The 27,023-nt window shown below is 39.7% G+C and overlaps 1 protein-coding gene across 2 annotated transcripts in view; it reads left to right on the top strand.

Moving 5' to 3' along the window:
• Window positions 1–821: 821 nt before the first annotated feature.
• LOC121672825 (cyclic AMP-responsive element-binding protein 1) overlaps window positions 822–27,023 on the top strand; it is a 36,902-nt gene continuing 10,700 nt past the window's right edge. The window contains exons 1-7 of one of the 2 annotated variants that reach the window (XM_042045726.1): window positions 822–834; window positions 914–925; window positions 16,499–16,624; window positions 20,001–20,147; window positions 21,995–22,095; window positions 24,923–25,065; window positions 26,488–26,670. In XM_042045726.1, coding sequence (XP_041901660.1) covers window positions 16,511–16,624; window positions 20,001–20,147; window positions 21,995–22,095; window positions 24,923–25,065; window positions 26,488–26,670 — 688 coding nt within the window. In that variant the 5' untranslated portion in view covers window positions 822–834; window positions 914–925; window positions 16,499–16,510. Of the gene's footprint in view, window positions 835–913; window positions 926–16,482; window positions 16,625–20,000; window positions 20,148–21,994; window positions 22,096–24,922; window positions 25,066–26,487; window positions 26,671–27,023 lie in introns of those variants that run through there. The other variant, XM_042045724.1, reaches the window with a different exon arrangement.

Consider the following 27,023-nt stretch of genomic DNA (forward strand, 5'->3'; position numbering starts at 1 on the left):
CAGGTCAGAGAGAAAAGGGAACAGAGAGGTGGTTGTATATTTGGTAAGCATCACTTACAGATGACCTAAAATGAAATAGTTGCATGTAGCTAAGAAGAGTGTAATGATTTTTAATGCTTTCATTTAATTGAGAGAACACCAGTATTCAGATTAGTGCTCTCAGTATGGTGTTTGGATCTGCACTGAGCGATCTGCATCTAATTAATTTTTTTCTCGTAGGTTTGGTGATAGGTGTGTCTATTACTCTGGGTAAAAAAAGGAAAGAATCAGTCAAACAAACAAAAAAACCCAACACAAAAAACACCCCAAAGGTCTGAAAGGGGGAGAGGGGTTTGCTGACAGAGAATTTAGAAACATCTCATTTAGACTGTCAAGTCATCAATCTGGCTGTTTTTTGGAAACCCGCACCAGCATATCTATTGCTATACAAAATCATCTGTAGATCGTACTCCGCAGAGTAGCTGGTCTGCTGCAGTAAGAAGCAGCCTCTTCTTGCCTAAGTGCAGCTACAGCTCTGTAGGTGCACATTTTGATAGGAGACAAGGCCCCAGCTCGGAATTTCTGTTGGCACTGCTTTGAAACAAATGAGATATTCACACTTCACCTCTATTTTTGGATCTCTGGAAGCAAGTGGAGATCGGTTACTCATGCCACACTTCTCAAGGCTTTTGTGCAGTGAGAAGGCCGTGTTAGCTTTCTGCCACTAATCTAACTAAACTTAGTTTCATGGGAGGTGACAGCAATCCTCATCTACAGAAACAACCCTACTCAGCTTGATTTGAGCTCTCTGGCACCCTACGTGCCTACAGCTGAAGTTTCATGACAAAGCAGTGACTTTTTTTTTCTCTGAATCAGAAATTGTGTTGCCTCATATGCAGTCTCTGAGGTCATATTTCATAGTGATTGTGAAAACCTGAGCAGCCTGCCGTTAATGGTCTTATGTACATCTCCCAGCATGAAGGCATTGATACCTATTTTGTTCTTCAAAGCTTTTAGATCACTTGATTGTACTGCAATTAAAAAAAGGTGAGTGAGAACAAATACAGCACATTCCAACTTTCCATATTTTTAAAACAGCCTTGTCAGCTGTACAGGAGGTGAAAATGTGCCAGGCTCTAGTTGGTTTTTCAGGTAAAAAAGCCACTCGAAAACAGCCAAGGATTCTCTGCTGTACTTTTTGTCTGGCAGTGCTGAATTTATAATATTATGTGTGAAGTGGAAAGAATAGAAAACTCAGTGTTGGAAGAGCCACATTAAGATGAGAGGATAAAGAATTTGGAGGAAGTGTGTTCCTGTTTGGCTGCATGTATATGGTTTACCCAACATATGTACATACACATAAGTTTGAAGCAGCACTGATACTTGTTACAGTGATTTTGAGTAGAGTGCAGAGAGGTACAGGATATTATCCTAAGATAATAAACATTCCTATTTTTCTCCTGAGAATATTGTGAGATTTGGTATTTTTAACAAATCAAGACCGTTAGGTGAAAGATGGAAAAATAGTTCGGAAGATAGGAGGGTCCTGCCAGTTGCTGTTCTGGGTTTTGTAACTTTTCACTTGTTCTGTGACAGGAGACTAGACTGGCTACTCGAGACATAGTTGCAGGAAGCCTTACAGTGAACTATTTTGAAGCTACCTTAGTGCAGGAAACAAATAAAAATCTCTATCCTCGATGCTTTCATGCTTTTTGGACTGGAGAGTTAAGCTGATGTGTAAAAATCTCTGATCTTCTAAGTGTTGTTCAGTGATAGCTTGTTTAGTCAATGAGGTTATCAGGAAAACTCCTTTTCCCAGCACATGGAAGAACTAAAGCTGGGTTGTATTTTTCTCTTCAGGCAGAAACGTTTTCAGATAGATTTCTAAACTTATAAAAGATCAGGAATTCTTGAAGCTGGCAGGAATTCTACTGGCTGATGAAGTGAAACCATAGTTCCTCATAGCATTTTTTGGTAGTAATACTGGCCGAAGCATCTTTCCTGTCTTTTCCATTGCACTTGCGCAAATGCGTGGGCTACTGCATGGGGAACTGATCCAGCTGGTTGAGAGGTGTGGAGCCTGGTTCTTTTTCACCTGGATCATTCCCTCCCCTCGCTGGTGCACGGCTGCACAGTGGCTGTACCAGCATAATCAGGGGAAGGGATGGGGCTGGAATGAGCAGGGAGATAAGGGCAGCTCAAGCAGCTGTGAGGCTAAATGAGAAAATGCAGCCTACGTAAAAATTTTTAAATTATTGCTGTGTTTATAACTAAGCTGGATGACACAGATCCTGCTGGGGTTCTTCTTGCCACAGAGCTGGATCATTGAGCTAAGTCTAAGTTCTTACATTTGCTAACCATGAGCAAATGAACATGAACAGCAGCTGTTTCCAAACTTCAGTTTCATGTATTCATTTTGATTGTTGTGCTACTTATTTACTTGGCTTAAATACGTTTTGTGTGTTTTTTTAGCAAGTTCTCTGTGCACTTCCTTTACTTCATTTTTTTATATTCTTCACATTTTAAGTTTGCCAGTTGCTGTTCTCTGCAGCTCTTTGCTGCGATATTTTAATCATGTCTTCAGAAACTCTACAACCTCCTGTGACATTTTGGATCCAGTATTACATGCACTTTTCTTATAGGTGCTACCCTAAATCTCTCATTCTCTATGCTGTTCCAGTATCAATTGGATTTTACTTTGCCTTGCACCTTTCCGGGGACTTGAATGTCAAATCTCTTCTCATCTGTAAAATTTCTCTCATCATGTTTTATACCCCAATGAATAATGGATGGGAAGCATTTTCTTGCCTTTTTTTTCTGATGACACATCATCTAGCTGTGTGTAGCTGGCCTGGCCTCAAAATCCAGTGGTGCCTGTCCATTCCTCCAAGTAGCATACAATATGAGCAGGATTTGTAAATTTACACCTTTTTAGATTGTAGTGAGCTTTCTTTCTCTTGGGAAAAAAAAAAGTCTAGGGCATTACTGTAGATGTAGGACCCCTGCCCTCTTACCCAATTTTCCTTTTGTGCTGATAGGAAAATTCTGTGAGATAAAAAGGGAGGGAAGATGTGTAAAAAGGGTACTGTGTACTAATGCCACAATATAACCAACAGTATACCAACAAAAGTAATGTTGCTGTGGTTTTGTCTGAGCTGATAAAATTGTATGTGTCTCTCAAGAGACAGACATGTTGCTCTCTCCGCTCCTGCTCCTGGTTGTGTGGTGTTGGACCATCCCTTTACATTGGCTGTAGTGTTGATTGTATATAAATTGTAATAAGCCAGTTCAGATCACTAACCCAGGAGAGAACTGTGCTTTTTTTAGTAGATTAATTTTCCCCTGCATGCGTGAGCCGAATTGGTTGGTGATTGAGATGCTGTTAGCACAAACACCGGTGCAAATTTGCAGAGCAACCGTGGAAAGGAAGGAGGGGGACACAGCTTTCTCCCTTCAGCAGCAGAGAGCTGCATCAGCAGACCCACCTTGGGGAATGGCAGCATATCCATGACTTGGAGCGACAGAAGGAAGGGTCAGACTCTGTTCATGGTGATCAGAGCCACATGAGTTTGTCTTTGCAGCTAGGAAAGCTACAGCAGAGTAGGTCAAAGAAAAAAGACAAACCCCAAATGAGGAAGGTTTCCTTGTTTTAAAAGTCCGGTGATACCTGTGTGATTGAACTGACTGCTCCTTATCAGAGGCAGATGTCAGTCTTCTCAAGAGCTTAGATCAGTGTTCCTTTTAGGTCTTTTTCATTATGAGGAGCCCAGTCAGCTGAGGAGAACAACATACCTTAAATGAAGCCCAAGTTGAAATATGAAGCTCCAGAAGGGGTCCAGGTCCAACACTTGGGTGTGCATCCTGTCACTTGGCCCAAAGCACCTGGGCAGTGAGCTCGCTGTAGTGTCACTGTTGCTACAAACAGATAAATGCCTTGGCCTGTCTTCCAGATTGTAAAATAATTAATCGTGGCTGGAACTACTGGCATGGAAGTTGTAGTGTAAAGTTAATGTGGCATGTGTAACCACTGCACATTACCCTGGGTTGGGGAGAGGAAGAAGTATGTTACCTGCTGCAAATAGCTGCTTTGTCAGCAACATGACTGTTTGAAAAGTGCATCTCTGCCCAGTCCTCAGAAAGATAATGTTGATTATATAAAAAGTACTCATCCTGTTTCCAGCCTCCCACTCTTAAGCAGAGTCATCACAACAATAATCAAATTACAGAATATAGGTGGTTTTCTTCAGCATCTTTGTTGGCTTCTCACAGTCTTGTGACACCTATACCCATGATTTGATCTACTTTGCTTTCATTGACAGGCCTGGCTGCAGCAGGGTAGACTCTGCTCCACCTTCCCTGTTCCTTCTCCTGTGCCAGTAGCACCAGTACTGCTGCCTGTGAACTGATCAGATAACTGGTCCAGGCTAGAAATTTATTGTGTTTCCTTGTCTGTAGTGCAAATTGGTTGTCCAGCCACATTTACTACACAGCTTCACAGGCAAGTGTAAAGGTGTAAATAAGAAAGAATTTAGAGGAAACCAGAGCCTTAGCTGGCAGTGCTGCTAGCAGAAATACTTGCAAGACTGTAGTTGCAGAAAGCAAAACAGAGACTTTCTTTTGTGTGCAACGCATTGATGTAAAACACGGATTCTGTTTCTTTGTCTTGCCCTTTCTGGTTCCTCAGTGGCTCCCGTTGCTTACTCCGGGTCACTGCAGACCTTCAGCATTACCAGCAAATCACACCCCTGTTCCATGCAGGCAGTCATGTTGCCCACAGGTAACGCAGGTCTTGAACTCCAGTTAGGTATTTGAGAAACATTATTCTCTGTTTGGAGGCAATGCTTTTGCAGAGTAGATCTGGCTGGCAGGCATATGAGTGATCTTTCTCCTTTAAAAGGCTCTCCTGCACTGCCCAGGCAAATTTAAAAAATACACGAAAAATCAACCAGAATCCACTTGGTTTATAACGTTAGTCAGAATTGTTCTACTACAAAGTTTGATCACTGTTGCATTTCAGTTGGTTTTTAGAGAGAGGCTGGGTCACAGATTTAATTTTGGTGCATTAAGCAACGTAGTCTGATAATGCTTCAAGACTAGTGCTAATTGACCAAGCAGTGATGTTTTCAATAAAACTAGTAAAGCCAGAGCAATTTCAGGATTTAAAAGTATTTCCAAGTGTGAGCTGTGGTTTAAGACCTAGATCTTTTGGTTTTAATGTTGCGATCAATTTCGTGAATAGGATCCATTCAGCAATTGGACAAGGGCAAGGTTTGTAACGAAGTGCTGTTTTACTTGGGCATACTCTACTCTAGCACTTCAACCTCAGAAAGAATTTTAAGGTTTTCACTTCCTGGAGAGCAGTGAAACAAAAAATACTCTATACTGCCTGTTAAAAATGAAACAAAGCTATTAAATCATTTTTTAAAAGTGTGTTGCTTTTACAGATAGAGGTTATTTTCAATTATTTTCAGACATTTGACTTGATATTGGTAATTGTCAGCTTTGTATGAATAACTCAGTCTTACTTTCAGGTGACCATTTCTAAATCTTAATAAAGCAGTGAAAGCATTGGTCTGAAACATCCATTTTGTTGTGTTTTCTTTCTGAACTCATTAGAAGTGTTCTGCTTTTTTTAAACAAGACTTTCCAATATTTACCAAGTTACATAACTTCATGCTTTTATACTATGGGTTGAACTCTAAAAATACCACATACGTTCCAGGCATTAAACAGAATGAATACTGTTTGTTTTAATAGTTACGTCTGTCAAGCTTGCAGCATAGATACCTGAAGTGACATTTTTTATGAATTAATGCTTTAGCCACTGACATTCAGAAGTGGGTTAGAAACATAAGTCATGGAGCTGTCCCTTGTCACCAGCAGACAAAATCACAGCAGACACAAATTCTACCTAAAATCATGTCAAGTTTAACTCTGCAGCTTATAAATACCTGAAACTCCGTGCTTGCCCTGAGTTCCCTAACTGATTTGATAGTTCTCTGCAACAGAAGAATAATATGAAAATAAGTGTGGTATGTGTCACTTTGGGATTCCAGTATCTGACTCTTTTCAGTGTACAGTATTTTGCTGAGGTGACCTACATTATTTAAACCTCAGGCTTTATTATTATTAATTATTATTACATAAAACAAATGGATGATGAAATTCAGGTATCTAATTTAACATTTGAGACCATACAAAGAACTTTAAATACTGATGGTTGATCTCCTTCATTGTAGAGTGGAAAAGGAAACATTTACTTTATTCATGGGAAAGTCCCCTGAATATCAGACTTCCCAGAAGATTTGAGTTTCAGAATATAAATTTACATTCATATTACTTTAGAATGTCATATTTAATCAATGTAATCTCGAAGAGCCTTCAGTCCCGTCTTACAGTACTCTATTCTGCTAAATTAGATGTGTCTATTAATATTTTCACACTGTAAAATTAACAGAGACTCTGGAAACATTTCTTTGGAATAAAAAAATTTCAGGTAATAATAAACATGTTTATGTGGTTCTCTGGCTTTATCACATTATTCCATTAAAGCATACCTGATATGTAATTTAAATTAATACAATTAAGGAAACACCTATATGGAGGTGATTCCTTTTTCTGTTACAGGTCTGAGATTATTCTATGTTGTATTCTTGGCCCTTGGGCTTGGAGCACTCAGGTTAACCAGTGGTGTAGGCCTGTGTAATGCTCTGGTTTTTATTTGTATCTTTTTAGAAGTTGTTCCTCATCTGCTCAGAGCACCACAAGAGAGCTGGGTGATCTGTATAGTTTCAAAGTAGCTTTAGTTTTGTTTACATAAGCATTTGTCACATACCCAGTGACTGAGACTGTGGATTTCCCTAGCACATCTACAGAGTGAAGCCTGTGCAGGAGGCAGTCACATTAAATACCCTTGTCCTAACAACATCTTAGTTCTTCTTCACTTTAGGAGAGTGACTCTGCTGAGCAGTCAGTCATCGTTCCTGTAGTTGTTTGCTGAGAACAAGTTTCAGTTGTTCCCTCACCTCAGAGATAACCTTTTATTTAATAAGAACTCGTAGAGGCTCTTCCTACAGAGTTTACAGGCTGCCCCAGGCTTGGAATTGCAACACTTCTTCCAGCTGATGCCTCAGACCTGGAATATTTAAAGGTTGCTTGGCAAGCGGACAAAGATCCTTACAACATGTCAAAAGGTTGTCAAAATATGTCATACAGCATTTAGGTGGTTCTTATTCTGCCAGAATGAATGGTGAGGCAGTAAAAGACCATAAAACATAGAAATGCATATGGAGGAGAACAAATACAATATTCATCTGAATGACTCCGGCAGGGCCGGTGAAAATCTCAAGTGCTGATAGCTCTGCCCAGTGGAGAAAAAGAACACATGCACCTTCTTCTAGATGGATCTTAGCCTTGCTAACTTGGTGTCATTTTCTGCTCTGGATACTCCTTTAATTACTGTAGTGACACAGTCCTCTTTTCTCCCTGTCAGTGGGAAAGAAGGTCTGACTGCTTGCAGAATTACTCTCCTTTCTGTCACTCTGGGCTGCCTTAGCTGTTCTGCTGGAACACCTTCACACTTCAAACAGTGTTTGCTGTGAAAGGAAGTGGCTCAAAATGTTCTGCTGGTTGACCAGCACAGCAGGGTAAATTATTTATTTGGCATATCTACATGTCTGGGTGGTAGGAGAGAACTGTTTCTAGATTGCTCACTGTGCCAGCCAGGTACAACCTGCCTCCTTATCAGGGGTCATGGAGCTGCTTCAGTGTGGTGCTGAGCCCAGGCTAACAGCCTGTGTTGAGAGTCAGGGTGTAGCAGCTCGGGCACAGGGCCTCCTTAGCAGAAAAGGTGTTAGTTTACTGTACACATCTCTGTATTCCAGTTACCTGGGGTCAGGCTGCATTAATAGGCTTTTAGATGGGTGCTGTTTCCATCCAGCAAGCTTCCACCCAGGGCTGAGCAGAACCCCCTCACTTGTCATAGTATAGACGTAATCATGTCATCCTTTTTAAATAAAAACTGCCATCACACTGGTGTGCAGTCACAGTTCAGCACTGGAGTTAGAAGAGCAAATATGAGAAGTGGCTGGCTTCAGGTAGCTGCCCTCAATTGGGCTGAGGTCAGCTTCAGATGCCATGGAGTCATGGATTCCTCACTTCTCCCCCCACAGCAGTTTCAGTCAAAGGTAAAATGAGAATTTGATTAGGGCCAGAAATTAAAGCTCATCATGAGTGGCTGTGCTGATTATTGAGCACTGGGTAGGCCTGTACCAATTGCAAAGAGCCTGTTCCTGGAGTTGTGGTGTATTCAGCAGGAGCATTAGCTCCCCAACAGCATGATAAAAAATCATTTGGTGCCTATATTTTATGTTGTGTTAAAGATGTCTGCTGACAAATTATACCGTTCAGATACACTGTTGTGGTGGGTTTTGTTAAGTAACCAGCAGCTACACGTGATGAGATGAGCCACAGTACTTTCAGCAGACACAGGGAGAAAAGAGGCATGTATTTTGGCAATTTCATGTGGTTTCATTTTTGCGAAATGAAAGCTTTTACAGTTGTTAGGAATTGCAAGAAATCTGCCTAGATTGAAAATTAGGTGATTTTTATGTCCTAAAAATAATGTCAGAGAACAGATGGTAAGCTGCAGTAAAGTGCAGTCAGTTCGTAAGTAATTGAAATGCATAAATATGATATTGGCAACGAATGTGTTAAGAATGACAAAATGGGCAGAATTCTCAGAAGTCTGTGTGAATAGATTGAATATGTTGGCCAGGACATTCTTAAAAATGTCTTGCTTCTCTAAAATTCAATTTGCCAGATATCCTTTGGTGGGTTTTGGATTTTTTTACTGTGCATATAAAGGTGTTTATAAATAGTTATCATAATTCTGTTCTGCATGTTGAGGATCACAGACTTAAAGCATGTGAATTAGTCTTTTAATACCCTGAGTGCCTTCAATGTGAGCATAGAGCATTTATAAATAGAACATATTTATGGGTTACATTTTCAATAATAATAATAATAGTTACCTAATGACTTTGTAACCTTCCTGCGATTTGTTTTGACATTTTGTTTTGTCGAAGCAAAGTCTCCGAGTATTTTGGAGACATTTCTGAATAGGGAGGGGATGAGACAGTGGAGAGTCATGTTTGCTTTTCACTGTTAATGCCTTAGGAAATGCTTGCTTTGGTGTCTCTCCTTGGGCACTTCTACTGGGCTCTGCTTATGTATTCACGTAAGACCTATCCCAACTATTAGATAAGGTTAGTAAAAAGGGGCAGGGGGGTTATATATATATGTATATTTATAATCTATATTGAACAAAAAAAGGCAGTATAGGTTAAACTTGAATTAAATTATGTGTGTGCACCAAATGCTTGCTGGATGCTTTTGTATTTATTAGTGTAATTTGTGATATAGGAAACTAATTGCAGCTAATAGCTGTCAGAGTCTTTTTTCCTTCTTAAAAGCTTGAAGGCAGAAACACTAGATGCTAGAACAATGCCAAGAGTATGGAGTCAAATAAGGAAGATAAAGCAATGAAGAGTGTTTAAGCAACTTTCACTCATACACCTTACCTGTGCCTACTGATTCACCATCTGCCTGGTAAATGCCAGCTTGCTTGAACTGTGCTAACAGAGAACAAAATCTAGAGGAGATTGCTGGTTTGGGTGCTCACCACTGTAGTTGTGAGATTACAGTTTTGGTCTTCTGCCCTTGTTTTAAAATCTGCCACTGCTTTTTCTTTAGTGAAAGGGAGGTTGAGCATGCAACACAAGTAATTTCCAATACTTTCATCACTCATCTATCTAAATCTGGTAAGTATGAGAAATTTTCACTGACTTTAGAAGTGTAATAGAAGTTTTGTTGAAAAAGTCATGAGCCAGAAAAGTCTGTTAATTTTAGTTAAGAGTCCTGGTTGCATTTCTTCTGTGTTCTGTGTGAAAATACTATCTTGTTAACATCTCTTGCAGTGGCTGTTACAGCCTGTATTCAGTCAGCAGAGAGTTTTGATACTGCTCTGAGTGTCATATTGATGGAGACGGAGGGTGGGACTACAGATATTACATTCTGTTGATGGAATGATTCTAATTTGTGCGAGATATTTTTACAGTGAGATTAAATTTTTCTTGTATGTTCAAGATGAATACTTTAACTTCAGTGACAAGAAGAATTTTTCCAGCTTTTTATTCTTCAGTTTGCCTGGCAGATTGCTTTATTGCAGAACACAATCTGAAGACTCTTCTTCATTTTTGGCATTTTTAGTGGCATTGATTGTTGCAGCCATTCTTTTATTTCCACTTCCATTTGGTTTGCCTGGCCTTTGGGCTTCCCTGACCCAGAAGCTGCTGTGATCATCAAATGGCTTTGTGGAGAACCCATTCAGTGAAGTGGTAAAAGGTAGATTTCAGATGAAGCAGCAAACGTAGGTTGTGTTCACAGTATTGACGCACAGACCTGTCACCCAAGGGATAGGACAGGGGGAGCAAATACCCAGGATCAGTGGCAGTGCCAGTTTGGGATGACAAAGAAGCTGTGGTGTAAATTGCAGTTCTTGTGCCAACCCACTATAGTCATTAGTGACAAAGAGAGATAATTATGGGCCTGTCTTGTCCTGTTAAGCACTTGTTACTGGTTATTTGAAGTCCCATGTGTTAGCTGTAAATAAAATCATTTTTCTCTGGACATTTTCAGTCTGGCAGCTGCTGAATGGAGTTCATAAAGTGGCTGTTGAGCTGTGGCTGAAAGGGCTGCCACTCTGCAAGGTGACAGTGGAAATGTTTACAGATTGCAGGTCAATGTTCTCAGTACTTACGCTGGAACTGTGAAAACAATTGTGTACCAGAGTGTTGTTTGTTATCTTCTAGTGCTGTCGTAACGGATCTGTGGTTTTATAAAGCCAAATGCAGTAAATACAGAATGAGTCAAATTCCTGGAACTTTGGATACTGGAGCGGTGCTTGCTTCTTGAACAATTGTACTGGCACACCTGCTGTGAATACAGGGCTTGAGAACCAGGCATTGCCTCAATTTCCCTTCCCTCAGCTGCTCTGGTCCTTCACTGCCATGAGCAACTGGCTGACTGGATATTTCCCTGGATCAGGAGCCTAATGTGTCAGTAGAGTGACCTCTGAAGGTGTTGGGTGAGCAAATGAGTGGGTGTGGTACAAGTCAGGCTCAGAGCAGGCGTGAGTCTGTTGGGTCTCTGCTCTGCACTGTTTCTGGAGGCTGTCATTTTTCTTCAGAATCTGTGTATATACTTGAATAAAATAAATCCAGAAGTCGGAGGGTTCTTTACAGCGTGTCTCTTGGTGAAGCTGGGGAGCAGGTGGGACAGTCCCTCCGAGGTGTAGAGCGAACCGTGTTGCCTGGAGGTGCGGTTGTGTTGTATGGGCAGTAACTGTCAGTGTAAAATTGAACTGCTGACAGTGAATTGTCACCGTAATGCTAATAAAGAGTGAAAAGAAAGGCTTGTGGGGAGAGGTGCTGTGTTTTACTGTGCCAGCTGTCCATCTGAAAAACATGGGAAACTTTGGAGTATTGAGGACTTTCACATACGAAAGTGGATGGCAAGTTTCATCTGCTCTAGCAGCCACAGTGTGGTACTTTGGTTCTTGGATCTAGTGGTGTTTGGGAAGGACCTCCACCTTTCTTTTCTCCAGTCAGCCTTGGGAGACGAAAAGCAGCCTGTCTGCAGAGTAGGAAAGCTCCACGGCTTGTGTGAGCAAGGGGAAACCAAGGAGCAGAGCCTATCAATCAATTTAAATCCTGACTCATTAGGTTTTTATCTTCCTTTCAGTTCTGCACTTTTTTTGGCATGAAAAAACGGTACTGATTTAGGATATTCTTGGATATGCTTTTTACCCAAGTGCCTGTCTAACCGATGTTTAAATCCTAATAAAATTCTTATCCTCAGTAGCATCATTGCTCCATTTATGCAGTACATGAAGTATCAATTTTCAAAGTTTTTAATAATTTTTTTTATTTTTCATTTTTATACTTTAAAATTTGACATCTTTAAGCTTTTCTTATAAGCAGACAGTGCATGTTTCTAGTTTACTTACCCTGTAAATAATTTAAATAGATTTTCTAGGTTTTGAAGAATTCCTCTCTTTTCTAGGATAAATAATAAAAACCTGTCTAGTCTCTTCATACAACAGGTTTTCATTGCCCTAAATACTTGCTTTCTCTGAACACCCAAATTCCACAGAAACCATTTTTAATACGGGCTCCCAGCCTCTGCACTGTAATCCAGCTGATGTATAGAGTTCAGCTATACAAATATAGTAGTTAAAAATTACCCTATTTCTTGTTACTGTTGCAGTCTAACTCTCTAGCTTTTCTTGTCGTAAATGCATGTCAAGGAGAAATCTGAAGTGATCTCTCTGCAGCAGTCCTTAGCTAAGTGCCCTTTCCAGGTTTATGCACCTAAGGAGAGAGATTTATTTGGATTTTTCTTCAGTGTGTGTAGTTCAGTTGCATTCTGCAACTGTTTGTTTTTATTAGCATCTGTCTTCTGTGCTCATGGTGTAAATTCAGCTGGGACAGTTAGTTACCCTCTGCTGAACTCCTTTCTCCCAGTCTTGATTTGGCTAAAATAAATGCTGATGTGTCAGCTGAATGTCTCGCTGTTCAGCTCTTCGTTTCCAGAGTTTGAGATCATTAGTAAGTATGTTACTAATAAAAAGTATTAGTAAATATAATACTGCTGCCACTTTTGAACTAATGAAGAAAGTGTATTACAAAAGTCATGAGTTAAACCATCTCTCTAACCAGGTAGTCTCATCAGCTTTCTGGTGTTCAGAGTTTATACCCAGGATGTTTTATGCAAGCAGTCTCTGGTTTTCCAGCTCTGATTGTTAATAGCTGTTGTTTTCAGTTAGTTTCATTTAGAATACGTGGTTCAACTACTGCAGTTACTAATCTTTTCTCAAAGTATGTGCATGTGGGTGTCCTCTCCTGACAAGTTGGAAAGTAGCCTGGAAACAAGGAAAAATGAGAAGTGTGCTCCCTTGGCTCCCATATGCTGTCCATGCCCTGGAGACTTGTTCCCACTAGGGGCATTTTCAGATCCCTGTCTCCAATTGAGAAGTCCTGGTGCGGTGCCTGCCAGGAAAATCAGTGCCAGGGAGCAGGGTGGGCCACTGTGAACAGGGCAGGAGGAATAAGGAGGGGGTGGCACCCACAAGAACAGGAAGATGCTGGGATACTGATCAGCAAAGCTTGTCTAGACTAGGGGTACGAAAGCTTAGAAAGAAGATGTACAGATTGGCATTCATTTGTATGCGTGGGGAGGTTAAGGTTTCAAACCAAACATATTTTCATCTGTTAACACTGTAAATTGCAAGAACTAATAGGAATTGATAACCTTAATTTCAGCCACCATGGCCTTACCCATACACACAACTTAGTAAGTGTTTGTGTTTGGTGTGCATGGTGCTGTATATCTTGGCAATTTTGATCATACCCAAGCATAAAACAATGTAGTGACCAATGTCTCTAGAATATGATGCCTTGATGCTCAAAAATCTGATTCCTCCTTTTTCTCACAAATTACTGTAAAAGGTAGTAGTGAAGCTGTTAGAATACAAATGATGTATAAGTGCAAGGTAAATTGAACCAGAATCCTTAGAACCTGTAAATAACATGAGACTGAGAGCTTGTCAAAAAACTACGGGTCATTGGAAACTCACTGAAACTGCATGTGTCAAGACGTAAATCTTGCAGGCAGCTTCCTGCACTGCTTGGTGCTTACAGTATGAAAAGAGGAAGTTCCTTTTAGGTGCTTGCAATTCATGTTAATTTGATTTCCAAAATGTTGGTGTTGTAGAAGAGGGAGTATCTCAAACAGTTAATCCTTTTGCTGATTATATATGCAAAAGATGATGCAAGTGTGGAAGCCAAGCTTGTAACGACAGAGGACCTTTGCTGAATAGTGCATGAGAGGACTGGAAATTCTTCCTAGGAAAACATTGCATTTATCAGCAGGAATTTGGCAACACATTTACCTTTGTGAACATTGCTGAACACCTGATACTTGCATGTTTCATCCATTTCTAATCCCAGATGACTCCATGGTGGAGTCACTATTTCTATCAGAAAACAAAAGCATTATTAGTTTTGCAATATACTTGGATTTATAGCTGGGAAGGTTTTTTTTAAAGTTCTTCGGAGATACTTGTTAGGAGATGTTGCTGATGTAAAAGATCTGCTCCTGAAATGGTTCTGATGAGGTAGTCTTTTGGCTGGAGTCACCATGATACATGCAGAGAATTGGGAAAATGTTGATTTGCTTACCTTTGGCAAATGGTAAAATGGTAGTGGAAATGGTAAAAATCAAAGGGAAACCTATGGTAGTCTGGTTTGTAGTTTTCAAAGTACAGAATACTCAAAAGTGGGCATGTAGCATGGGACTAAGTGTTAAAATATAACTTGTGCGTTAAAGTTGGGATAGAAAACCACTTCAGCTGTTGTAATTAAGTCTTTAAAAGTTGTTTGGTAATGTATATTGCAAATAGTAATAGTGCATGCATTTTCATGTGTGCTTTTTGAAATATGAAACACAACATGGGAAAGACTTGGTATTGTAGGAAAGAACTGAGTTATTGTATTTGCGTTGATACAGGCTATTCTTGAAATTCTTACAAAATTATAATATCTAGACTACTTAAAATGCAGTGAGTTTACAACTAATTTCTTTCATAACCAGTTTACAAGTATATACTTACAGACAGAGTATTATTTATCTATGGGCATGTCAGACTAATACTTGGTTTGTAGCGCAGAAATCTTGGGGAGAGAGAGGCATAACAAAATTCCACTGCTTAGGAAAGAAAAAAAGCTTAATTTGCTTTTTTTAAAATCTGGTATGTTTTCTTTTGTTGTTCGCTTTTAAGGAAAATCAGGTTTAATTCATTTCCTTCTTTACTGATGTTGGAACTAAATCTTTGGTATTTTACATTTCAGTGTACACACACACACAAACCCACAAGCTCGTTTGAATGGTCACTTTCAATAGTAAATATACAGATTTTGGCTTTTATACATTGACTTGCTTTCTTTAGATGTAGGATGCAGTTACTACTGTGAAATGCTGTTTTATCTTTTTTGATTATCAATCGCTTATTGTAAGACAGACATTTCATATTCAGGGTTGAAATATGACTCTGCTGTTATAGGCAGTATAAAAGGTATTCTCTTTCCTGTAACACTGAGGTATAGTTTGCATTGAAATGGAAGTTTCCCTGACTTTGTGTTTAAAATGAAATGTCTGGAGTGTGAACAGGGTGCCACCACCTGTGTGTTGATGCTATTGAGTCTTCCTCAGGGGGCCAGTTAAGCTGAGGAAGGAGAGGGGCATTTCTGCTTCTTTCCACCTTTCTTCTGATCTGAGCATCCTCTGCCTCCAGGCCCCTTCCCAAAGCAGAAATGCTCTAGAGAGGTTGTTTTGGATCAGCTCTGAAGAGAGGTGTGCTGCCCTAGGGCAGCCAGAGGCCTGAATAGATGGAGCAGCACAGGGTGCTACACAGAATTAGTGTTGTGGCTATGGTAGTAGTACCCATTCTTAATATTTGGTATTTGGAGTTCTGTATAATACAGTAACATTGCAATATAATTTCCTGGTATTTTGAAGTTCCTTTTTATATCAAATATTTTCATATCAGTACTTAAAGAAGAACTGAAAAGTGATTTTCTCAAATCAGTGCAGAATTAACAGGCATTGTGCTCTGCCTACATGCATGGGTTTGGAAGTTATGCAACCTCTTTTTATAGAGTTGTGTGTTCTGGTGATCTAGGTTTGCTTAGTTAGTGCTTAGAAATATAAGTGCATTAGGAGCTATATATGACGAAAAACGTAGGTCATGGCAAACTACTGTGTACCTCTAAATATAAAAACATTTGCGGTAAGGTTCAAGTGGAAGTGGCTTCCATCATTTTGTATACTGGCTTTAAAATTACTAGGTGGAAGAGGCTAAGTTGCTGTGACATAGAGCCATACACAGTCTGGTTGTGGAAGGAACTTGCATGGAGATGTTGCATATTTAGTTCAGGCAGAGATGACAGAACTGAGCACCCAGCCCAGAAACAATTGCTATTGGTGTCTGCAGACTGCAGCTGGGGGGAGAGGGAGGGCTGTAACAGGGCATGTTGTCACCTTGGCACTGAGGGAGTGCCCTTCCTGACATACTGACAGGTCTTTATTCCAAATTGCAGAGGTGCTAGGTCATCACAGTGCAATTGCTCCATTTTTTTAGGATGAGCAAGACACATTTTTTCTGTTCTCATTGTTGGAGGAGACTGGACTTGTTTTTCAGAAACATGACATGCAGAAAAATCAACCTGAGGCAAACACCTGGCATGAAAAGAATTTGCCTGAATACTAATAGTCTGGCAACATTTAATAAGCAAATTAAAACAGTATGTAGTAATGGGAATTCAGCTGCAGTGATTGCTGCCAGATCCACCAAGAATAATGGACTTGATACCAACCCAGACTTACGACAAATATTGTGATTGTAGGTAACTAAATGACCATGGAATCTGGAGCAGAGAACCAGCAGAGTGGAGATGCAGCCGGTACAGAGGCAGAAACCCAACAGATGACAGTACAGGCACAACCACAGATTGCAACGTTAGCCCAGGTATAAAAATCATATGGTGTAATAGTTTTACTTATGGTTAATATTTTTAAGAGGGATAATGTCTGCACACGGGCCTGAGAGAAGATTCCATTGATGCCATTCTGAAACAGGTGTGATGTATAGTTCTTTTAATATTTGTCTTCACATTTTTAAAGCAATAGAGATTTTTAACTTCCCATCGCATTAGGCTGTGTTAGTTCTGAAGAACTGTATGTGTGTAAATTGTGTAATGTTAACACAGTAGTGAACGGAAATATTTCTAGCATTCTTTACCACAGTCATACCACTGAAAGGTATTTTTTTCAGTACGTGTGATCTACTGTCTTTTTTATATTGACTGGATTGTCTTGCTGTTGTGTTTTCTGTTAAAAACTTGTTTGTAGTAGTCAGTTTAATTCTGAAGAAAACAAACTGAATACACAGATAAATAATGCAGCAAATACAACATCTTACCAAATTGGATTAATATTATAAGCATTATAATCAAGTGGAACAATCTGGTACCTGACAGCTCGTGCTATCCTGTTGCCTCCAGAGTTTCACAGAATGGTTGGCAAGTTAGAGAGACAGAAGTACATCATTTGTTATCCCCAAATTATTTTGGAGAGAAAAAAAATGCAATCCCAGCCACATCTCTGATTTTGGAACTGGGTTTCATTTGGAAATACACTTATGGTTGGCAGAAGCAAGGTTGTATAAATGACTACAGAATCTGTTTGTCTCTCTTCTGTAACCATTTAATTTAAAAACTATTTGTAGTCTGCAAAGAACAAATAGGTGTTTTTGATCTCATAGTTTATGGAATTGAGTGTCTTTTAAATGGCACAAGTGTTAAATCACTTAACTTTTTATAAAGGATTAGTGTCTTTTTAAAGTCATTACACCTTCTGGTAGTTCAGAGATAGTACACTTCCATTCAAGTGATAGTGTAGGGATTGGAGCTGTTTAAATGCACGGGGTGATTTAGTTGGGTGAAGCTCTAGTGCGAATTTACAAGCCACCAACTGCCCTGCACCAGCTTGCCTCTTTGGGCAGTTTTCTCACTGTCTAACTTAGGCACAGGATGTAGGTGGTGTGAATAACACTTCAGTGTGAACGAAGTGGAAGTAGTTTATTTCTCTTGCAAAATCAGTAAACTGCTTCTCACTTGATGTGCTTTAAGGTTTAGTCCAGAGAAGCAAGAATGTTTTAAATTTAAGTGCTAACATAGTGACCTCCAGGGAGCTGAACGTACACGTATGTAGTGGGTAGAATGCACTTTACTCAGACATAATTACCCCAGTACTTGAATGAGATTTTTTCCCAAGTGAGAAAACACTATAGAGGTATGGTTAAAATCCCCATGTTGTCATTCACTACATTATTTGCACCTTAGCTTTTCCCCAGCCTGTACATGGTTTGTGGAGGCGATACAACAGTCTAAACATAATTCCTTGTGTTGTTCACATCAGTGTTACGTTACTATGATATTTTTAATAAGTGAAGTGGCAGTGTTTGGCATTAGGGAGTGCCCTCAGAGGCTTAGCCAAATACAAATAACTAATTATGTCAATTTAATTCTTTCATTATCTCTTGTAAGGTCACCCCTCTTGCAAGCTTGGTTTAATTGCTGCATTTTTAGTAAGTTCAGGGTAGTTTTCAGCATCAAAAGGAAACTTGTCCCAGTTCCACAAGGTATGAGTCAGAGACATCTGCGGAAGTTACACTCTGCTGTGGGCTTAATCCAACCACAGTGGCCTCCAGTTGATCAGCTTTGCTGTCATTGCCAGAGACTGTTTAGTCAGACATACATTATTAAGAAAGGTTGCTTGGTAAAGGAATACAGTTTGCCAGAGGAAAGTGCTCTCATGTTAATCTCAGTCCCGGTTTCTCTCAGATGTGAATTAAGTACCACCATGTAATGCCGCAGCTGCTTTCCTGAAAAATTTTCCTGAAAATTGCAAATGCAAATTGGTGGATTAGGGACAGACAGCTGTGGAGGAGAGAGGTCTACATGTAATTCCCTTTAATTTTGTTGTTAAGCAAGATTTCATTATAAGTGGTGGGTGTTTATGGAAATTCAGAGATGAGCTATTGCAGCTTTTTGAGAACCATGTGTTCACAGGGAAAGTGGAGGATTTCCTTCTGCATCCAGTATATAGCAGCCCTCTGAGATTAGGTAGGACAGCAGTGCAGCCCTTTCTTGCACTACAGCTGTGTGGATCAAATTTTCTTTAAATGCTGTTCAACCCTGGAGGATTGTTAGATTTTCCAAACTTGGGTGTCTAGAAGAAGGCTGGCTAGTCAGTGACCCATGACCCGGCTGAGGTCTGCCAGAGCAGCTCGAGCTTGCCTGCAGTCCTTCCCTGAGGGCAATGATGTGTGGGAGGGACACATACTGAGGGCGGGGTATGCTGGCACAGCAGTCCTGGCACCCTGCAGCCTTTCAGGACCCCCCCAGCCCCAAACACACACATCGTGTCACCAGATAGTTGGGAGTACTGGATGTGCACTGGGCATTGGCCCAGCCATGGAGCAGCCTTGGTACATGGCACTTCAGCTACCCAGAGCAGTTCCTGTGGCCTGCCAGGGCGAGGCTGCTCCATGCAGTGTGAAAGAGCTTTGTGTGGCTACCACTGTCCCCAAAGCCCAAGCCATAATGTGCCATGCTGAGGTCTTCAGTGTATCCCTGTTGGCATAGCTGCCATGCCTGCAGGTCTGTGCTGGAGAAACACAGTTGTGTTTACAAACGTGGGCAATTTTTCCTCATAGAAATAACCCTTGAAACTAGGGTTTGTGTTGACCTGTTACACAATAATCACAATGACTGCCTACAGAATACTTATTTCCACTGCAAACTCATGGGGTTTCTGTCTGAACACATGGTCAGTTCTCTTCATTTACGTGCACTTTGCCAGCTACTCATACGGCTTAATCTGTAGAAAGTGAAAGGTATGATTCCCTAAAAATGTTCTTACATCTGGCAAACTCTTTGCATTTTCTTGAGTGAGAACAGAAATAGCTCCACTCCCATATGTTTCTGCCTCTGACTCAGCAGTGTCTGTAGGAGTATACCCAAGTCTGAGCAGTATCCAAGTGAAGTAAGTGAAAGGTAATGATGTGTTCGTATCAGGTTACCTCAAAATAGAGACAGTTGTGTTTTTCTTGTCAGTGATTTTACAAATTATGTTTGAGCCTGTAGAAATTCTGCATTAGATTATTTTGTGAAGTAGGTCAGATATTGGTCTCAAGCAGTTCAGGGGGTTTTATATTGTGCTGAAACATTTGGGTCATCTAACTGGGGTCTAGAAGAGACATAGTTCTTTCACCAGAACAAATACTGAACTAAGGAGATTTTGCAGTAACCTAATTTATGCTCACTGTCTCTTCTTTGTAGGTATCTATGCCAGCAGCTCATGCAACGTCTTCTGCACCCACGGTGACCTTAGTTCAGCTGCCCAATGGGCAGACGGTTCAAGTGCATGGAGTAATTCAGGCTGCCCAGCCATCAGTTATTCAGTCTCCACAGGTCCAGACAGTTCAGGTACTGACTGAAGAAATTCCTAATATGTGAATTGGGCCTTTGAAATAGGCCTGTCGTTGCACTGGTTTTAATGTATTTGTGTCCGGATTGTGTTTTTGCAAAGCTGTACAGTATTTGCTACTCTGACTATTTTTTCTGTTCTGGCTTAACCACTTTTCATTTTCAAACATTGCTGAGTTTCATTTCCCTCTAGAATTTGTTTGGTGAGTTTAACAGCTTTACGGTTTTTCTTACAGTATTACTCTACTTTTTCTCTCTACGGTATTTCCATACATTTTTATTAAGAGTTCATGCTATTCTGAAGTGAACAAAAGGATGAACTTTCTTTTAATAATGTAATTTTTAGTAGTTAATGAGGCCAGTATTCTAGGATGAGAGTCTTTGCTCTATAGGAAATATTTGCATTAGTTTACAGAACAGGTCTCTGTATGTTACTGGTGCTTAAAATAAAACCTACCAGTACTTACATAAAAATGGTTTTAAAATGTGCCGGTTGAGTGTTGTGTGTTTTGTGAAGCCTTAGCATTTTTTCTTCTGTAAAGCAGGATAGGTAATGTGATATGGTGAGGTAGCTTGAGTATAGAGGAGACAAGTAGTCTGAAATCTTTAAACCTCTAACTTGCTTCTTATTCACTTGACGTTCAGTGTTACTGAATGCAAAAATTGTTTGGTGTACAGCAGCTACACAGGACAAGGACTGTACATTATTTATTTGCTGTTAGAACACTGAGCCCAAAACATATTTAATTTCAAAAAGTAGGTATTGTGACTTTTTCATACAGATATTTTACTGGGTATTATTTTAAAAAATAAGGCGTGCATAATTTAAAACCAGGCCATTCTGATAATAATCTTTGTTTTTTCCTTATCAGCTTCAGTGCTGAGTTTGTGGCAGGCTCTACCATTCTCAGCCATTGCAGTCAAAAGTTCAGCGTTTTAATCTATCAGACGTGAGCAGTTTTGAGATAAGTAAGACAAGCCTGGAGGTGGAAGATCAGAGACTGGCAATGAAGCCATGCCTGGAATTCACCTGATTCAATGCAGATCCATTGTGTTTTGATATTCAGAGCCCAGTAGCACACAGTCAGCCTTGGACATATTCAGGTCCTCTATCTGACGATTGTGAAGTGTGGGTGCCAGCAAGAGTTTTGAGCCTTTAGGAATCTTCTCTACAGTGCATAAAATGTCAGGCTGTGAGCTCTGTTTCTCACATAAGCATCATTAGCTTTTGTATATTTTGTCATGCACATTTGTAATTTAAAATTATCTAAATTACTTTAATATATTTTTATTTTAGCTTTCCTGCATAAACATTTCTCTTTTTTTAGCACAGCTATTCAGAATTGCAGCACTACATTATTTTTTAATATCTTCATATATGACATTTTCCTGGAAATTTCCCCTGTAAAAGGTAGTCTCTCTTTAACACATCGACCTCATTATTTATAAATTGATGTTTCTTCAGTATTTTATTCTTTGTTTCCGAACGTTTCTGCTATCTTAATTTGATTTAGTTATTCTCTCCCTTAATTTTACTAAAAAATCTTTGTTTCCTTGCAATGGATGAAAACAAAATACCACAGAAGACAAAAACTGAATGGTACTACTGTTTATGTTTTCTTATTGGAGTATTTAAATTATAAAGAACATTCTGATGGGTAGATCACTGACTGTGATCATCCTTTCCTGGACCTGTTACTAAGCAGTAACTTTCTGTTCATTGTCTAGATAGAATACTTGCATTGTGAATACTTATATTCTGGTGTTTTTCACAGGATGTCAACATTTCCTTAAAATAAAGACACTGGAAGGGTCTTGTTAAATTTGATTGCTGTTCTTACTTACAGATCTCCACTATAGCAGAAAGTGAAGATTCACAGGAATCAGTAGACAGTGTCACAGACTCACAGAAACGAAGAGAAATTCTTTCCAGACGACCCTCCTACAGGTATGGAGGTTAAAGCAGAAGCATCTTACTTGATGGATGGATGCATTCACATGGAGATACAAACAGTGGGATTGTATAAATTATTTTTAGATTTACCATTTAACTGAAATCTCTCTTCTATAATGTCTTGGAATTGGAATATGGAATATGTCTGTGGAATAGGATGTAAAGAGATAAGCAAATAGAAGGAGGAGAAAGAAACCTCAGCATTTATATTCACTTGAGACAGAAGTGAGCTGAGAATATGCTAATTGCCACATTTCAGAAAATTGAGGTATCATTGTGCTAGATGCATTAGAAACAACTTTAATGAATACTTAATGCCCAAAATACACTGAAGCTTTGCAAAAAGTGACTTCTGTGTAATCTGTAGTCTGCAAAAAATCATCTCTACTGGTTTTCAGTATTGTTGAAATGCTAGCACCAATCAAGCTTAATTCCTTTCTCCCATGAGACTTAATGAACATGTGATGTTCCATAGTTCAGAGAGAATTTCTGCTTGAGCAAAATCATTTGTATTCAAAGTTTAAGTCAGTGTATGAGTTAAATGTAGTGAAAGGCATCTACTGTCTCTGTTTCTCATGGCAAATACCTCTGGCAAAACCAACTGAGGTTCTCCTTCACATGGTGTTAGTCATGTTACTTTTTTAATCAATAGCCTTCGTACAGCTTTTTGTGTCTGTACTAAATCCCACTTCCATTCTTAAAACATGCTAAATAGCATTAAGGAACAGCTCTGTGGTTCCATAGGTTTTAAGTGACCTGTGGGTTCCTGCTGATTTAGAAAATTCAGATGCTCGTTTTTTCTTTATGAGCATAGCCTTGGAAATAGAAGCTGGACTGTAGGCCTGAGCATATCTCAACCATGATACTTTTTTAGCACTTGGGAGATTATTCTGTACCTTGTCCAGCAGCCCTTCAAGGCTGTTCTGCTGAAGATAGTGAAAATCATTGCTGAAGACCCCTAGCCATAACAGATCTGGGAAAATGTTTTTATTTGTGAGGAGCAGTGTTAACTTCAAGGCGACCACAGACTCTTTTCAGTCTGCTTCTGCAGCAAGACACTTGATTTTACTATATATGGCAGAGTGGCTGTATATGGTGAGAAAACAGAGCTAAATAAACAAGCAACAAAACTGAGAAGAGGGTGCTTGTGCATGCTGACTTCTCATTGAGAAGGCCTCCTTTGCATGCATGGGTTCCACAACACAGCCTCTAACTTCAGACCAGATTGTGGTGACTCAGGAACACTTGGTAACTTCTAAAACTTGTATATGCAGCTCAGACTCTGGGCTGGTGTTGGTTATGTTGGAAAGGCTGAGCCAGACCACTTCTGTCTTCAGTGACTTCCTAGCTGGCATTATTCAACCTGCTGTAACTGGCCCCAGAAACAAGATAGGTGCAGATATGTTCACAGAATTGAAAGCTATACCTCTTCCACAAAGACTCTTCTGTGATTCTGCTACTAAAGTACATCGTATATTCCATGTCAGTTCATAGCTCCTGTATTTGTAAAGCTGCCGCCTTATCTTTTACCTTAAATCCATCTTTATGATGGCAAAGGTAGGTTTTAACCACCATGTCATAATGATAGGAGGTTAAAAAGTGATTTTTTTTATCTCTTTTGATTTTGTTCTTCATCATCCCTGCTCTCTCCATATTTTTTCATCTGTTTCATTCACCTAGTTTCTGGTCTAACACCTAGATTGCAAACTCTTTGGATGGGAATTTTTTATTTGTCCAAGCGGTTCTTCACAGTGTTGTTCAATGCTGGGGTTCTTGAATGCGCACAAAGTCAAAACAGCAGCAGCAAAGCTCTGTTGGTCAAGCTGCTAAGCAGAATGAGTACTCTCCTCAGAGAGCTTCATACAGGTGTTCTGGCTCCCACAGCCTTAGGATGCTTGTATAAGAAGTTAGTGTTGTCTTGGAACTTGGAGTCTACAGCTGTGTTTGCTTCATCCCACTGTGAGTTCTAGTGCCAGTCCACTGGAAAACATTGGAGAAGAATTACAAAAAATATTGTCCTTTACCTGAAGGCCTTACATTTACCTAAGGGCATTTACTGCATTTTGCAGTGACATAACAGAATATGCAAGCAGTGAGAAGGGCTTGACAGTCCTCTGAGGAAGGACAGTGTTTGATCTCAGTGATGCAAATTGCAGTGACTGTAGTGGTCAGTCTGCAGTCATGGTCAGTGGGACCTGTAGCAGTGATGTTTTAGAAGTTTTAACTTTGGGTAATTAGCTCATGGAAATAATGAAAAAATCTGTTCTTTCCTTTACCCATGAACTTTCTTAGGCAAGGCACCTGTGAACATAACTGTGAGACTGTTCTCAAACACTTGGTATTGTCTCCCAGGCAGGTGTTAAATTATGAACTGGTTGCTCTCTGCAAGTATTCCTGCTGACTCCCTTGGTACTTAGCTGTCTGGCTAAGGTGTTTATAGTCTTTGAAATGGAGCAGTTCCCCCAGCGTAAGTGAGGTGACAGGTTCTAACTTCTTTTCAAATGTTTGTATAGCTAAAAGCAGGAAACAAAAATGGATGAGAGAAACATGCTCTGAAGAAAAAGGGAAGGTTGTGATAGCTGTATCGTGGGTTTTGAGAAGCACAGCTGTTCTGTGCTGGCTCCCTTGCCCATCACTGCTTGGCATTTTGAACAATCCTCTCCAGTAAGAGTTTGAAGATAGTGTGTGGTTTTCATTCTGCACTCATATTTTCCTTACTGGCTTGCTGCACTTCACAGTTTTCCCCAACATTGTGTATCAGATAGACTATTTTTCTCCCCCAATTTTTATTAAAATCTCTACAACACACTGTCTTTGCCAGAAAAATTTTGAATGACTTGTCCTCAGACGCCCCAGGAGTGCCAAGGATTGAAGAAGAAAAGTCTGAAGAGGAAACAGCAGCACCTGCCATCGCCACTGTTACGGTGCCAACTCCCATTTACCAAACCAGCAGTGGGCAGTACAGTATGTAGTCTGAATTTCTCAGTGGTGCTAGTAAGTGGGGATGAGAAGATGAAGAACTATTATTTCTATAACCGTTGTTTGGACTAGGACAAAGCAGGAGGTGAAAAAAAGTTTATTTTGACTGATAACCAGGCCTTTTAAACACATTTCTATTGTAAGCGTTTGAAAGGCTCAGTTAACATTCTGGGACTGCTTGCCACTTGGTGCAGCTAGTGTATGCTGAGGCAAAATAAGAACTAACTATAATGCTATTATAAACTTCTTCACTTCAGGAACTAGATGGGGGAATTCAGAAGTTTCTTTTCTTTCTTGGCAGATTATTAACACTTGTTCACGAAACTGTAACCTCATCATTAGGAAAAAAACATGACAGTCTGCAATTACATTTTTAGAAAGTCTTGAAACAACGAGAATGTCAACAACCTTAATATATATCATAAGTACATGTTTCTGTGTTTATAAGATTTTATAGAGTCAGTGCTTTGACTTGAAGAATGATTGAGGATATGGCAGTAAAGATAAAAGACATGCTCACATATCTCACACAAACACATACAGTAGGAGACATACAACACATACAAAAGGGAGAACTACTTGTTTATATCTGTCTCTTAAAATCTCTGTAAAATTTTGTATCTCTGTTTACTCCTTAGCCCCTTTGCCTTGTACCCTGCTTAATTTTGTTGAAACAGATGTGGTTGCTTCTGATTCCTATTATAACTGTAAAATAACTGCTTGTGCAGACACTTGAGATTTTGTTGTGTCTGAATACAGGAACACAGTGAAATTCTGTGCAGTCACAAAAGGGGTGATGTCCCAGTATACCTGCATGACAGGACTGAGGGAAAGAAAGCGGAAAAAAACAGCAAAGTTAAGAATGCCTAAACCAGACTGTACCTTTATGAATGAAAAAACAGCCTAGGAAGGGTTTGAGGAAGTTGTAGAGAAGGGGGGATACAGTCAGCAGGAAAAAAAATGCCAAAGCAAAGGAAAGTGAAACACAAGATGGATAGCAGTAGCAGCAGAGGAGACTGAAGGGCATAAAGCACAGAGGATGAGAGGAATTTCAGATGAGAAGAAAAAGTAAGGACTGAGAAAAACAAACCAACCAAGAAGAAAATCTTAACTAACAAATTAAAAAATATTCCTGGGGAAGGATTGTAGGTCCTCTGTGTGATGCTGTTTTATTAGAGAAACTAATTTGTATTTTAGGCTGTGGGTTTTGGCCCTCACAAACATTTGAAAACTTAGCTTTCAAAGGATGATTTCTTTCATGTGCATTGAAGCCACATGTTTGATTTGGGGGTGTGTTAGTGTTCAAAGGATTTATAGCTCAGATCAGTATTCTTCCATACCTAGGTTTCTGTAAGTTAATGAGTAAATTAGTGTCTTAAATGCTGGGTTGATTTTTTTTGTCTGCAGTTGCTATCACCCAAGGAGGAGCAATACAGTTGTCTAACAATGGCACAGATGGAGTACAAGGTCTCCAGACATTGACAATGACCAATGCAGCTGCAACCCAACCTGGCACCACCATTTTACAATATGCACAGACCACAGATGGACAGCAGATACTTGTACCCAGCAACCAAGTTGTTGTACAAGGTGAGAAACTTCACAGGCAGTCATTCTGTGTAATATTTTCTCCATGCAGATATAAGTTGCCAACCTGACTCCCTCAAATGTGTCAGGAAACAGAATTAACAGCTTTGGCACAGGTAAGTCCATAAAATTACTGAAATTTTGGACAAAGCTATTTGTCACATTTTCTTAAAGCCTCTTCTGTTAGATTGGTAAAATTGTGGATATTTGAGGTTTAATATATTTATTTTTACTTTTCCATGCTGTATTTCCTGCATTTTGTCCACACAAATTTTTTTATATGTTCTGCAAAAACTAATACCGCTTTAGAGTTCTGAGTTCTCCCATATCTGCAACAATAGGAAATTTAAAGCAAA

This window comes from Corvus kubaryi, unplaced genomic scaffold (assembly GCF_017639235.1).
Source record: "Corvus kubaryi isolate FWS band 111438036 unplaced genomic scaffold, C.kubaryi_AGA036_p1.0 64991, whole genome shotgun sequence".
Classification (NCBI taxonomy): Eukaryota; Metazoa; Chordata; class Aves; order Passeriformes; family Corvidae; genus Corvus; species Corvus kubaryi.